This window comes from Pipra filicauda, unplaced genomic scaffold, assembly GCF_003945595.2.
Source record: "Pipra filicauda isolate LSUMZ 115617 unplaced genomic scaffold, ASM394559v2 scaffold55_size4083901_pilon, whole genome shotgun sequence".
Classification (NCBI taxonomy): domain Eukaryota; kingdom Metazoa; phylum Chordata; class Aves; order Passeriformes; family Pipridae; genus Pipra; species Pipra filicauda.
The window spans coordinates 3,724,463-3,740,844 of NW_024104709.1; the positions used below are offsets into that span (position 1 = coordinate 3,724,463).

The window sequence follows — 16,382 nt, forward strand, 5'->3', positions numbered from 1 at the left end:
CTCCTGCATGTTTGAAATTATCAAAACCAAAATCAAAACAAAATGCCAAAGTATAACAGTATTAACCCTCAACAGGATCCAGCTACTTTGGCATCAATCGTACATTATAACCAAGTGAACACACATATAAACCCCAGTAAATTCACTTAATATCTCTCACAAATCCTTCAATTTCACAATTCTTCAAAACTACAGTAACCTCCCTTTGGTCACTAATACCTAAACACTAAAGAAAGAAATATCAAATCATCGAAAAAAAATTAAATCAAAGGTTTGTTGCATCAGTAACAAAATCAGAAAGTGCTTAGAAAATTTTTCACAACACGCAACATTTTGCACCTTTGTGAGCTCCTCTACCATTTAATTTTAATTTTCACAAAACCAGAATATCTTGAAAGAAAAATCCCATGAAACTCCGCTACTTGACAACTTGCTACTGCTTATGGATTTGGTTACAAAAGTGTTCATGATTTTAAAGTGCAGAATAAAATACTACATGGATAACCACATGTAAGGTGACTGAGCTTCAAAGATCTCTCCTGTTCTTGCATACAATTCACTCCTCAGTCCCGCCAGAACTGATTTCCCAGTTCTTGTGCTATTCTGCTGTTGCTTGGCTGCTCATTTTTGCATCCTCCTCTAAGTCCATTAGGTTGTGAGACACTCAGATGGAAATAAATACAGAAAACACAATTTTTTAGAGAATGAAGCTAACAAAGTACTAATGTATTTTTTTCAAGGAGAACACTGTACATAGAACCAATGCACAGGGATACAGGATACAAAGAACAAAGATAAAAGAAGAAACTAATTCAAGTTTCTTATTCTGCAGTCTGTACAGGCAGAAAATATGTGTTCATTTAAAGAAATAGCATGATCTAAGAAATATCTGTTAAATTTGTTAAATTTTTCGTCAGTTGAAAACAACAAATTTAATGGCACTGATGTATAGTACAGGAACCTCACAGGGGCTCTGAACTCCTCTCACCACTTTTCACTTCATCTAGCTCAATTTTATGCAGGAGAGAATTAAATAGTGGAAGAGCAATACTGTTTTGTTTTTGAAGAAGCAACAGAAAAAGGCACATGTGAAAGGGAGCATTTCCCACATGTCACAGACAAGACCTGGCAGTGCCCAGTATCTGTGTACTGCACCAGTGCTAGGAGGGCTTAGAGCTTTGCTTGGTATTTCAAGTGTTTGGAAAAAACACATCAGAACTCACCACACTTCAGAAAAGGGATAACCAGATCCTGGCTTTGTAGTTCATACAAGGTCCCTGCACCCCAGTACCGATGATAGTTAACAAGGAGAGCAACTTAGCCAGCTGCTATTCTCCTCTTCCTATATCCTGGAGCTTGCTGCAAAGAAGGGTTCAAAAACTGGATAAGGTCTCCTGGAAAGGCAGGCTCATTCTTTTTGCATGCTCCTCTTGCTGCACATAACCTGAGAAGCTGCTCTTTGCAGAAAGCATCAGTATGTTTTGGGAACACACTGGACTTTTCCCTCTTAATACGGTGAGAGCAGGCTGCAGTGGCTGGCTGGACACCACTGCTTTATGTAGGTGGGAAAAGCATAAAGGGATAGTAAGAGTACGAGGAAACTGTTCCTTCAAAACCCACCAATGCTTCACTTTCAGACTAAAGACACAGAAAACCATGATATAGTAATCAGCTTTGAAATGTTCACTGCAAACAGCTTTTGACAAAGAGAAGACATGAGGGTGAAAATATAAACTGGGGAAGTATTTTGTCACTCCAGTAGAGTGCGATTTTGTACCTAAAAAAACCAAACCAAATTTCCTATTTCAAACTCTTTAGAAATGGAGAACAATGGCATCTGAAGGATTCCACAGGCCACTCCAGGAGACCTACAAACATCCTGGTTAGTAACCATGATGACAATAAGATGTGTCAATTGTGCCAGCTACTACAAAGCATGGTCAAGGTCACATGAGGAATGGGAAAGCAGATACAAATGAATGGTGTATTTGAGGTATCAGCCTACCAACAGTATTTCAGAAGGTCAGAACCCTGAAAAGTTTCAGAATTTAACTCTTGGCCTTTTCCCAGCAAGTGAGACCTTGAAGCAGCCATCACATGTCTATACTATCTTCAGATACAAATCTATTTTGGAACAATTTGAAAAGGTACCTACAGCAGTTTAATCATCTCTCATCTTTCTTGCTTGTAACTGGGTTCCCTTCAAGTAGAGGACCTGGTTCACAAATCTGGTTTGCTAGCAATTATTATTTTGAGAAACTATTAACTTTAAATACCTCTTCTATTTGTCACATATCAACTATGTGACAAAGTTCAGTATAAAAAGACTATTCTGTTGCCTCCTGTAGTAATACCATTATTGTGGTTCAGGTAGAAAAGACAATCTTGATCCTGGGTGAGCAGGAGCCTTGTGTCTACATGGCTCAAGACTAACCCCTCCCCTCAAGGTGGGCCTCTGCACTGACAAGGCACACCAGTTTGCCTGGACACATTTGCACTCTCTGTGCTACTTCATAGCCCGAGATGAAAAGTTGAGGTAGATGTTTTTCCAGCCAAGTGCTAGGGTAGTTCAGGTTTTGTCTGTCACAGTTCACCAGCGCATCGTTTTCTATAGTATAAAACTGAGAACGTTATATTCTCATATAACAAAATCAATCACCAACAAGTCTGAACCTTTCCTATATATGAAGCAGTATTTTGTTCCACTTACTTTTTAAAAAATAAGATCCTAACCACCAAATAGTTTAAAAAAATCTGGTACAATCAACCAAATGTTTCACAGCAAGCTAAATTTAGAACCCCGACTTCATACTTAGATTTTTAAATATTAAACTGATTTTTATCAACTGAAGATGATGCGCACTTAAATCTATATGTGAACACCCCCATGTCTAACTTTGACTCCTTTGACACAGCAAGGGTGGAAGATAAACCAAAGATGCGTCAGCTGCAGGAACACCGTTGAGTGTAACATGTATGGCAAAGTTCCTACTGAAGTTTGTGTTTCCTTTCATACACTCTAGACTGTAAATACTGTAGCTAAGCTTTCCAGAAGCTTCTGTAAAATGTATATATACACATAAGTAAACACTTCAACAACAATAAATTTTAACGTATTGTGTGTCTTGTGGTTTGTAGCTCAAGTCAATGCTAGACCGTTACTGTAGGACAAGATGTATAACTTCAGAGCTGCATTAGAAGATGCTTAATAGGTCCCAGTTTAGAAAAAAATTAGTGAGACAAAAGAACAACAAAATTTCTTGAGAAGGGCCTCTAAGAAAATGTAATTGTCAAATACATGGTTTTTTAAAAAAGCCAATCAGATGGTAAAACAATCCATGAATTAAAACCTTTCCAGTTCTTTAGCAGACTTCCTGCCCTTAAAATGCTAAAAATACTTAGGAAGTTGCTTTCACATATTTGTTCCTCTTGGATTTAAGTTTGTTTGCTTTAATGTATCAAGATGAGAGACATTTAGAACAAATTCTCCAAATTGGGAAAAGTGAAATTCTTCATAACTTTCAGACAAGTTTTTGGTTAAATTTCTTCATTCTGAATAAGAAAAATTAGAGTATGTGGTGACAAGGCAGGGAATGGAGAAGAAATATGCAAGACCTTGTCATTCATTACTGCATGTAAGCATTGCATGGGACAGCTCCTGAGGCTGCTCTAGCTTGTGCATAACTTTTCAACTTTCACATTAGAGAGTATAAACTGCTAGAAGGTGTGAAAACTGTTGTTTCAGTTACATTCTTGAACATGCTAGAACCAGAGTATCATGACAGATATATGTGACTTTGAATAAAAATTTTATTTCCTTTTTTTTTTTTTTTTTACATGTTATCCATTATTTCTATTCTGGTTAATACAGAAATATAAGAACTTTTGGTTTGAGAAGAAAATATATTGAGGAGAGTTAGGCAGCACATTCTAAAATGAAGTAAGAAAACTTTATTAACCTAGTGCATTAATTTTTCTTTAAATCCTTTTAAGAAAAAAGTGCTATTTAAATAAAACATACCCTTTCAAAAAAGCAGTATGCAGATGAACAAAAGTAAACTAGAGGACATCATGGATTCTGAACAAAAAACAGGGACTGTATATTAAGGGGTTGCTCTAAAGTGCTGCAGTGAAAAGATCTACTTCGAGAGTACAATCATTTTGGGAGAGCCAGAAGGTAAGACCAATGCATTTGACTATTTTTAATTTGCTTGTCTTCTTTCACTCCATGAATTTCCTAGCACAGGACTAAACAAGTATAATGCTGCAATTTTTTTCAGACATTTCATACCACCTATTTCACCATAATCTTAGAATCCCAATACAATCCTTATTAGGGTTGTTTGCTCATAAATACTTATACAGAGGAACAGAATTTGAAAGGAAAAAAGTTATCCCCTAAAAGGCTTTGGCCTTAAAAGCAGCTGAAAAATGAAAGAAACTAGAACCAGATAATCTTCTGCCTCCTGTTCTTCTAAAGGCCGCTGAAAAAGAAACTGAGACACCCAAGACAAAGAGTTTGAAATACTGGATCTAATGAAACAGCCATGTCCCACTGGTAAACAAGTGAGGCCAGGTATCACACACTGATTTAGACTGTTCTTCAAGAACCTTATAATCTCACAAATATTTACGTCTTCCTGAGTTTCCTTGAGTGTTTTTTTGTTGTTGTTGTTGTTTGGGGGGGCTTGTGTGTTCGTTTTTAATTAAGGTACGAACCATATTTTTTCCTTGATCAACTGAAGTGACAACGATAGAGCTTCCTTTAACTAGACAAAGGTGGATGCATTTTTAGAAAGGACTTTACACAATGAGATGATTTCTACTTAATTCCTGCTGTTGTCAAGAAAAAGCTATATTATTTATAATATGATCTCTCCTTTAGTGTGGAAGTGACATTCAGATCTGAAGTCCCTGCAACTATGGCTTACGTGAATCCTACCAATCTACATCCGAGTTAGCAATTCTGTATCCATTTAACACTCTTCACCTATTAAGGATATTTTGCACTGGCTTGCAGACAATTATAATGCTTCAGCACAATTATAATGTTCTAGTACACAAATCAATATGGCTATGAAGTTTACACTAGTTTTAGAAACACGTCAAGTCATCTACCTTAAAGAATCTCACAATTTCCATGCATTTCAACAGAAAGCTTGGTACATACTAATGCGAACATGTATCCATTATGACACAGATACGTATACAGAATATCTTTCAAGAAGAAAACTTCAGCATTAAAGTATTAAATTAGGGAGGAAAAAATGTTCAACTAACCTATTTACAAGTTAAAATACTCTCTGACCAGATTATTTTTTTTGCAAAGCACAAAACAGTTCCTTGTCTGAGGGCATTAGTATGATTTTATCCGACAAGAAGAGAAAATTTAAAATTAGCACTAGTGAGCTAACTTTAAAAGAAAAATGACAAAGTACAGACTAAGATTAGTAAACCAGTGACACCACTGCTATCACTGTTACTATGCAAGTGCTGACGTGCATTTTAAACTCTTCAAGAGACCAGACACGTTCATCTTCAACTGCACAACATAATAACCTCTTGATTTTAAGAGTGCTCAGACCACTAGCCCCATCCTCCCTCTAATCTTTGGTAGCAGAACATCTAAAAGATACTAAGAGTAGGATATTCAATGAAACTACCCTTTTTCATTGAGTTTGTGCAAGATAGAAGGGACTACAAAAATTATGGCAAATACAATTTTACAGCTTACCAACTTCAACAAAAACTATTAACAGACTTTCATTATTGAAAAGAATCACTTTTCATATCCTATACGGAAGTTATTAAAGAGATGTCATGCATTTTGCTTTCAGTAGCTCTACTTGACTGTTCTTGACTATGAAATATCATGTAGATACATTAATAAAATTATGTTTATTGCATATCCAAAGAACTTGTACAGACTAAGTGGAGCAAACAACATCACTAAGAAAACCCTTCAAGGGAAAATATAAGACTAGTTACAATTAAGAAAGTCTTGCAATACAACAGTCTTTTTGCCACTGCAAAGTTTCTGCTGATGCAAAATTACTAGTAAAGCAAAATGGTGGGAAGATGCTTTTGTCATCCTTGTGCAAATAAGCAGCTTCAAATTAAAAAAGAACATCCTGTTTTTATACCTTTTAAATCAGTATCTTAACTATATCAGTACATGGCTTCACAGCACATGCTTACTTGAGAAAGCTCAATACTTAGGAAAATGTGCCTACTACAAAATTCAAATGAATCAGTAGATGTCACAACGGGGACAGAAAGATCATTTCATTACCTGAATCAACAATAACAAAAAAGGGAAAGAAAGGTTTTTTAATAATGTGAATTAACAATAACAAAATATTGTCATAGTTACTCTTGATGACTCCTGATACTCTGAATAGGTTTTAAAATTATAAAGTTGGAGTATGGCATTTTACAAGGGCATGTAATGACAGGACAAGGGGCAATGGGTTTTAAAAGAAAGCAGGTTTAGATTAGATAGCAGGAAGAAATTCTTGACTGTGAGGGTGATGAAGCCCTGGAACAAGCTGCTCAAAGAAGTTGTGGATGCCGCATCACTAGAAGTGTTCATGGTCAGGTTGGATGGGGTTTTGAACAACCTGGTCTAGTGGAAGATGGCAGGGGGGTTGGAACTACATGATCTTTAAGGTCCCTTCCAACTCAAACCATTCTATGACTCTGTCTGTTCAGCTCCCACTATCAAGTGATGAAAAAGTCATCCTTATTATTATCATATTATTTTCAAACACATGAAAAGAAAGAGAATGAAATTTAGGAACCATTTATATCAGTTTCAAATCAATTACCCAAAGATTTGAATTCAGAGAATATGAGTCAAGAAACTGAGTGCTTCCAGTGTTGACCAACATAACATATCCTTGCACATGTTCAAAACCGCTGAAACCATATTTTGAGAGACTTCTGCAATAAATTGGCTCATCTCATAAATACCTTCTATAGGTAGTTTATTTGATAATTTTCCAAATGTGCTTTAGTTATGTCTGCGCATGCTACACTTCAGGCTTGATTACAGTACTCCCATCTTGACTTATTCAGGCTAAGATTAAATCACTGAACTAGCTCTAAGTATGGTATAGTGCTCTACTGAAGCAAAGGAATCTAAGAGAATCTATTGCCTCAAGTCTGTAATAAAAGGAAGCACTACATATAAAAAAGAAAGTGTACCAATATTTTACAGAAAAAGGCTTCAGCAAAGAAGTGATGTCCTTATAGCAAATGAAGGCTAAGTTTCATCTTTACAGACGTAGCATTCTACTCAAATGCAGTACAATGAAAGATCAGGATCACAGCCTGTTTTAAATGGTAAATACATCAAACAACTTACTGATGCATAAGGTTTTCAAGAAAATGTGCAAGCCTAAATAATACACTGTGCTGCCTGCAAAGCTACCTGAAATATTTTTAATTATGTTTGTTACTTATGTGAATCATAAATGAAATTCTTCATTTGCTAGAATAAGAAACCTTTCATCACTACAAGGTAGCTTTTACCAGGTATAAGCCAGAACTGCTGCCCAAATGCCTGGCCCTCATCTTCTTTCTGTCCCATTCTCACTCTTTCCTTTGCATCAGCAGAAATTACATGTCACTCCCATGAATGACATCAAAGAAGTGGTCTGGACCTCAGGACAGTTCCTTTCAGTGCATGTGTTGGCTTACAATGGCTTAAATCTACAGTGAAAAATGAAAGTCTTCACTCCAGCTCTGACAGATTTAAAAAACTTCCTACTGGCAAGATAAAGAGACTATACTGTTCTGCTAATAAAAAGTCCCTTCGGAGTTTCTAAATATGGATGGCTTTGATAATATTTTTTTGCATGCTACATTAATAAGAATAGAACAGTTCTAGCTGTGAACATGATGCAACCGAAAACTGTACAACAAACTTTTATTCTAAAAAAAAAAGTTGTTAAAAATTGATGGTGTAACACATATTTACAGTAGCCAATTTATTAATGTTTGAAAGATATTAACAGAAATCATAGATTCATTAAATACATTGTTCTATACCACTACCAACCAAATTGTTCAGCATCTCTCACCTGGTAATTTACCTAAATCATACTATGAGCAACTTGGCATACTGCCAGTCCCAGTTCAGAAGAACAACAACAGATTAACTTTTAGTTTTACAGAGGTATTTAGCAAATTGTTTAAAAAGTAAAGCTACTGCCAATATGTGTTTGATTTTGAGTATTTACCTCTGTGGTCTATGACTGAAGCCTTTTCAAACTGCACACATTAAAATGAAATAAAATCCCTTAAGTTCATAAAATATCCTTAGAGCTATTTTAAGCTTTTGGACTCTGACACAATCATATCTGCCTGACCAGAATACTACTAGCAGGTGGTGCAGCAACATTGGTCAAGGTCTTTGAGCCAGAGTCTGCCCATGAAGGTACCTTAAACATTGTTCATCTCAACTCCCGAGACACGTTCTGGTAATAAACACATCAGCAAGGTTCATTACAAAGCAATAGTTATTTAATGCATACCTAATGACTACTACTTGCACAATAGATAATTATTCATTCAAGTCTACTCTTTTAAAGGGCTACCTTCATTAAGTTGGCTGAATAAAAGTCTCTGTAATTGAAAAACTGAACCATGACATAGCATGAAAAATACCCCACCTCCCAGAGGAAGAGGACAACGCACACATGTGTAACTTCCTTCTAGGTTCAAAGGCATGTGCTAATGCTTTACACTCACATGATGTTTCCATACTTTCATCCCTTTGAGGGAAGCAGAAGGGGAATTAAAACTTGCATGTTAATGCTTTAATGTTAAAAATCAAAATTCAAATCTCAGCTAAAAATGTTTCTACTACCAAAGGGGCATTTATGTAACAGAATCTACCCCTGGATCTTATTATGCAAGAGAAAAACAACTTTCTTAAAACTGAGTGAAAGGATGCTTTCAGACACAGAATTGTAACGAGTTACGTTGAAAGAAGTTGGTGAAATGCACCTGAATGGAATAAATTGAAAATCTGACATCATCCTACAGTCAAATCTTTCACCATCAATTGAAAAAGGATATACAAGCAGCAAAGTAGGTGAAACAGGAGAGAATAGCGCTACTAATTTACCTAAGGAACCAATTCATCTCAGCAATTTAAAAAGAGGTTCAACTTCAATGTTATTTCATCAAAACACAAAGCCCTCCTTATTTCTATTAGAAACATGTAGGGTTTTTAGACCAACAACAGCTTTTTACTTTTTGTGCAACATTTCTGGACTCTGAGTCACTAAAAACAAATAACCACAAAGTACTCGAACACTACCACTATCTATCCAGAACACCAAATACATTACAAAATAAGACAATGCAAATATTTGCTTAAGTTTGGGCTTCATGCATATCTGCATTTTAAAAAGCTAAAATCCTACTGTATATTCTTACAGTATATAGTGTTCCACCTTCTAGAAGTAGTAAGAACATTGTAACAATGAGCATGAGCAGGTAAATACAAGCTTGACATTACTGCAGTGAGATAAGTTTTATCTTACTACCTAAAGAAGGTGAAAGGAAAATTTTCACAACCTAGTTTCATTTCAATTTTATTGAATGGCCTACAACATTCTGTGAGTGCTTGCACATACACAGGCACGCACAGAAAAAGTGGTATCTACAAACAGTTTACACAGATATTTACATACATATATTATTTACATAAACTAATATGACTGCATGATTTCTGATGTAAAAACCATATGCTTCTTGCACATATAACTGTTGCATTGGTTTTACAAAGGTAATATAAACCTTTTGCAACAACTAGCTAAGCACATATCATAGCTGATTCCAAGTTTTTAGAGCTTGCAGATTTTTAAAAAAATACAATACCTAGAACACTGTTATCAAACAAATATGCTTTATTGGCATCTAAAAACAAAATGCACCCAACATTAAAATGTACTTTTTTCATTTTTTAAACCCACTGCAGTACGAGGAACAAATCACAAACACTTAATTTAGAGAAAACAGAGACTATAGTGTAGATTTTACAAAATCACTTTTAATCTCTGTGTTATGCTCCTGAAATAACATGGGCCATTTCTTTTTCTGCCGAATTGTAGGAACATAAAATATCACAGCTTTGTCTATACTTTAAAATTCTGCAGCAGCCTAAAAACACAGACAAGATACACCAGCACCTGTTTTCAAGTATAACAATTTCGATAGCCAACCTAAGGGTAGTATCTAAAAAATTCCATTTTCTTCCATAGGAAGTCTTTGTTTGACAAGCTGTTAATTACCTTTGTGAAATTAAAAGCAAGTGGGGGCAAGTTTATGCTTTACCAGAGAAATAAAATAAAATTAAAAAAAAAAACAAACAAACAAAAACAAAACCAAAAAAACCATTTACCTACCATGTTCAAATTAAGAACAGTGTTCTATACAAGTCAGTTGTACAGTTATTTAAGTGAAAGATGAACATGAACATCGGATTAACTTAATTCTGGCAGACAAAAGCGAACTGCTACGGTCCAGTCAGCCATTTATCTATTACAGAGAGATGACAACTTTACAAAAGGTATCTTTTACCTACTGAGTGATGATTATGTCCCCTCAGTTTCTGTGCTTTCTACCACTGGTTCACTCTCTATATCAGCTTCTGTGTCACTCTTCTCTTTTTTTATCTCGACGGAAGATGTCAGTTTTTCATAAAGTTCTGGATCATCCTGCACCTGTGCAGCTGGTGGCTGACTTTCTGTCTCTGTATTTTCACCATTTACCTGGGGCATATTATCAGCTTTGCGTTGAGAAGTGGCCCCGTCAAAATATTCAAAAACCCGTGGATGTGGAGGGGGGATCCAGTTGTTTGACACTCTGTCTCTTCCAAACCTGTTCCCATTAATTTCTCTGCAAAAATTAAAATCTCTGTCATCCCTATCCCTCTGTCTTTCCCAGGGTCTTCTGCGGTCATCAAAATCTCTGTGAGCATCTTGTTCAAATCCTCTATTCCAACTGGGACCACTTCTACTATCAAACCTGTAGTTTACATGCCGAAACCTCTCTCTGTCTTCATGGAAGCCTTTAGGGCCACCATAAATAGGGAAGGCGTGGTGCTCTCTTTCATCATAATCTCCTCTCTGTCCCCAGTGCTTGTCTGAATTGAAACCAAAATGCTCTCTTCGGCCAAGGTTATCCATACCTGGTCTTCCAAAATTTTCTCTCATGTCTATATGTGGTCTTGGAAAGTGTTCTCTTCCATCTACTGGAGGCCTTCCTATACCCTCTCTTGGATCAACTGGTGGTCGTCCAACAGAATCTCTGACATCCACTGGGGATGGTCTGTTAAGATTATCTCGGTTTTCTACTGGAGGAAAGCGATAATCTCTGTCTCCCTCCTGTTGAATGTTATCGCCTCCAAGTGGTAGTCTTTTCTCTGCATTAGAAATGTTATCGATATTTTGTCTTCCTGGTGTTGCAAAAGGTCTTTCTGTTTGACTAAAAATATCTCCTGGAGGAAAAGGACCTCGAGGTGGTGGGTGAAGAGATGGATCAAGGATTGCAGGAGGAGGAATAGTACGTTGTGGTGGCATTCCTGGTTGCATTAATGGAAACCTTGGTCCAGGAGAATGGGGCATTAGGCCTGGACGGATATCTATAAGAGGCATTCCTGGCATCCTTTGACTACTAATATTTAAATGAGGCATGTTTTGCACCGCAGCTGGATGCTGCATTGCCAGAAGTCCAGAACTACTTGAAATATTTGGTGGTGGCACTCCCATAAGTCCAGAACTACTTGAAACATTGGGTGGTGGCATTATGAGAAGCCCAGAGTTGCTTGAAACACTCGGTGGCTGTACTCCTGCCAGAACTCCTGAGCTGCTTGAGACACTGGGTGGCTGCATTCCTGTTAGAAGGCCAGGGCTGCTTGAGACACTGGGTGGATGCACTCCAGCTAGAAGCCCTGAGCTACTTGAGACATTTGGTGGTTGCACTCCAGCCATAAGTCCAGAGCTATTTGAGACGTTAGTTGGCTGAACCCCGCCAGCAAGAGAAGCGCTACTGGAGACAGCAGGTAGCTGCACTCCTCCTGCAAGACCAGAACTGCTAGAAACAGTCGGTGGTTGCACTCCTCCTACAAGTCCAGAGCTGCTTGAAACATTCGGTGGCTGTACTCCCCCTGCAAGTCCAGAGCTACTTGAGACAGCGGGTGGTTGCCCTTCTCCAGTAAGCCCAGAATTGCTTGAGGCACTGGGTGGCTGCACTCCTCCAACAAGTCCAGAGCTACTCGAGACATCACCTTGCACTAAAATGCAGCAACAAGAAAGAACAGTTAAAAGAAAGTACCAGTGTAACACAGAGCATTCAAAACAAAATGCAGCTTAATCCATGTTTGGCTAATGCATGCAGTGATGATATTGCTGACAAGGTCTGTCTCAGTTTCTATAACGACCATATTATTTTAATCACATTGGTGATACGCAGACATTATGCCACAGAAATGAATGTCTCTACACAGTAAAGTATGTACAGCAGCTTAAAACTGAAAACCCCCACAACCATCACCCAATATGTGCAACGAAAATATTAAAATCTTTGACATAATTCTATAAATATTATACTATCCTACCCTCACCTGCTCCTTTCCATTGCCACTTGTGTAATAAAAATGCACTTTTAAGAAGTTGTCTAACGGGTTCCCAGTTTCAGCTTTCCTTCGAGACTATGAAGAAAAACATTCTTGAGCATAAACTACTAGAAATCAATGATTAGATGATGACAAAGATAGTTCCCACCACTTCTCCAAATTAAATTCAGAATGATACCCTACCCAGCCCAAAACTTCCTATTCTGTAGTTATTATTGCAATGGACTAAGATTTGCAAAAACTCTCAAAAGTATGATGCATCCTGTATGTAACTGTATCAGACAACAAAGATATTTCTTACCAGATCTATTGTTTTCACTGGAAGAAATCTGAAGGTCTGTAAGATGTGATCCTTTTTCATCTGGTTCTGGTTTGTTGATTGGCAGAGGATTAAAAACATTTCCAGCCGACAGTGTTGGAGTAGCTAGATTGCTGGTAACTGTGCCAACTGGCAGAACAAGGCTAGTAAAAGGAACATCCTTCATTGTCTCTTGTGCAATTGGTAATGGAGGCTGTACTAAAGCTGTAGAGAAATAACAGAAGTGTATCAGAGTGATCATATATTCAAACCTTCAAGATTAATTTGGTAGAAGTCAGGCTGATAAATCAAAGAAGTGAAATTAATTCCCTTAGTGTTACATTTTTTGTTAATAATTTCTTATCCTCAACCATATTTAGGGGTTTTTGTAGAGATCATAAGCTGTGGCAACCTAAGCAATCAGTATTTTTAAATGTTAAATGCAGACAGTCAGAGCGCTAAGTATTACAGATTATTCAGTGACTTACACCAAATAGCTCCAGTGACAGACACACTTGTTAGAGAGGTTCAAATATTGAACTATGCATATAAATGATAAACAACTGGCCATAATTGTTTCAGTAACTCCACATTAAATATAATTTTTCAGTCAACTTTATAAACTCTGTAAATCTTTTTCTCAGTGCCTGCTTAAACCAGCTAAACAATAACTTCTGTGTTGCTATTTTCCATTACACAGGAATAAAGTGCTTTTGATTAAATAACGAGTATATCAAACAATTAAACTTCTGACGGTACACAAAGTATTAGAAGATTCAAACTTACGTGTTGGAACAACTGGTGGGACAACAGGTGGCGGGACAACAGGTGGCGGAACCACAGGTGGAACTGGGGGAGGCATATAACCTATGCGGAAAAACATGACAAATAATTACATGGAAATCAAATAGAGTTATGCAGTAAAAGATTGCCAACATTATGTATACTGAAAAGTTGCACCACTGAAGACTAGCAAACAAATTAATGGGAAGAGGCAACTGTGGTTATTGTTTTCAAAATCAACCCCACATTAACTACAGATGATCTGCATGTGCATCTTTAAAAGTGATTTCTGCCAATAATATCCAAAGAAGAACATTAAGAGTTTCAAAATTTTAAAACCCAAGAAGATTGATTTTAAGTACTTTTAAATTTAAATTTTTAGCAAAGTTAAAAAAAAAAAATCTACTGTGATTCCTATTCTTAACACAACACACTGGTAAAAATAATACCAAGATAGATATAAATAATTTTAATCTAATATGAAATTTAAGATTCAAAGGTCAACTCAAACAGTAACTAGTAGCTGATGGAAAACTATGATGTACACAGAGGCACACAAACTGCATATGCTCATTACATACTCAGTTTCATTTTTACTAACTTACCTGGAGGTGGCTGTGAAGGGTTGAAACTCGCTCTCAAGAAGGGTGGAGGAGGAATTGGGCTATAACCAGGAGGAGGGACAGACATTGTGACAGGAAAGGCAGGTGGAACCAAGCTAACAGCAGGCACAGCTGGAGCTACTGGAATCTTTTTTCATGGAAAGAAAAAACAAGCAGCTTCAATACTTAACAGTATTCAAGGACATTAAAAAAGGGATAAACTGATTCAGCTGCAATTCACACTAAGCATTAAACATATCAAAGGCTTTGTATATATTCCAAACACCCTGAAGAATTAGAGTGCATTCTGAAATGGTACCTACACTACAGGCAAACAAGGACACTGGATGAACCTTATATTATCTTTATTCTCAGACGTCCAGAAAAATACACAGTTAAACACTGTACCTATTCAAGGACAAAAAATTTACCTATGGGAGATGAGTGAATGCAGAAATGCAGAGAGAGAAAAGGAAAATGCAGACAGTGTGGCAATTTGAGAGCACTTAGAAAACAGTGATTCTAGTCTTGCTAAAACAGTGATTCTAGTGTCATTAGAAAAATTTACGTATGTTAGAACAGTATTAGAAAATTGAATTTAGTGTATGTAATTATAAGACTAATAAAATTCTGAAAATTACTTAATATTTCTCAAACATCTGTTTCAGCTATGTGTTTTGTTACAGTGCAGTATATTTACAAGTAATTAACAGCAGAATAAATGCAATATATACATGTATATTTAAATATATACAGATTACAGATTAGGAGACAGTTGACATAAGAAGACAATTATTTTGAAGACTAAAGAGCTAAAAATTCAACACAAGTACATGCAAATATATTAACATTCAAATAATTTTATGTTTGTTCAAGCACTGAAAATGTCTATATGCATTAGGAAAGATGAAACAGAAATAGTATAAATACAAACTTTCTGTAATAAACAACTGCAGGAAACTAAAGACTATGCTCAACCACAGCAACCAATTCTACTCTAAAATATTTCAGAGATAATGGATGCAGGACTTAAATCAAAAACATTTAAACACTTCAACTCAGCTTAAAGTTTACTGGAATTGAATAAAAGGTTTGTCCTCCAGTTTTGTGGGCCTTTTGCAACCTCAGACCAATACCAACCTGCAGCATAGTGACTGGTTGTGTGTAAGCTTCTGTCTGTGTTGTAATAACAGTACTCTTATCAACTGCAGCACTTTGCGTTGTTTGATTATTTTCTTTAGCAGCTTCCGAGCTTCTGGCCGTTTCCCATTCTTTAAAAAAGGATGCATTTTAATATAAAAAGATAATTAATGTGTTACTTTTGTTTAAATACTAAAAAATCCTCTTCCTTCTTAAACAATAAATTTTATCTGGCATCTACATAGATTCATTACAAATAAGCTTCAAACTTATTACAAAATGAGCCAAGTGCAATTATTTATTATTATGTATTTTAAACAACATAAAGTATCTTTAACTACCTGCAATGCTCTTTAATTATATGCCTGTATACAAACTGATTTTTCAAAACTTGTCAAGTTTTTTTTGCCAATCATTCTGTTCCTAATATAGAGTATGCTCCAGTTTTCTGAATCTGCTGTTGCCAATATGTCTGTGCTATCAGCTGGCTACCGTACAATAAGAAAGAATCCTCATGTAAAAACAAACCTCACACCAACATCCATTCCTTACTTCTGCTGCTTCCTCAAAAAGTTTAGTATTTCAAGTGTAACATAGTGAATGTATTTCAGTAATGTTCCATGTTTTAATTTTTCTGTCATTTACACTCAATTTTTACTCAAAGCAAGACTGTATTTTGACCTGAAGAACTACTGTTGCTACTACAAAACAGTATTAATCTAGTGTTTACTTTAGTATAGTCCAATCATTTGATGCTAGATCTGTTTCAAGAAAATACAGTACAAGTAAATCTTCCACAAACCTAACAAACCTCTCAACTGGTTTCAGAATAGGTCTAACTTTACTTGTTTTTCTGTCTCTCTGACTTTATTGAACAAATACCGGAAGCTGTGCCTATCTGGACAAGTTC

General features: G+C 36.3%; 1 protein-coding gene across 4 annotated transcripts in view; it reads right to left on the minus strand.

The window, feature by feature from the left end:
* Positions 1-16,382, minus strand: part of SCAF8 (SR-related CTD associated factor 8) — a 147,959-nt gene that overhangs the window by 88,081 nt on the left and 43,496 nt on the right. For 2 of the 4 annotated variants that reach the window (XM_039387381.1, XM_027716926.2), the window contains exons 16-20: positions 15,473-15,603; positions 14,336-14,480; positions 13,734-13,814; positions 12,951-13,172; positions 10,594-12,307 (exon numbers count right to left, since the gene is read on the minus strand). In XM_039387381.1, the coding sequence (XP_039243315.1) occupies positions 10,608-12,307; positions 12,951-13,172; positions 13,734-13,814; positions 14,336-14,480; positions 15,473-15,603 (2,279 nt within the window). In that variant the 3' untranslated portion in view covers positions 10,594-10,607. Of the gene's footprint in view, positions 1-9,567; positions 12,308-12,950; positions 13,173-13,733; positions 13,815-14,335; positions 14,481-15,472; positions 15,604-16,382 lie in introns of those variants that run through there. The other 2 variants (XM_027716927.2, XM_027716923.2) reach the window with 1 other exon arrangement.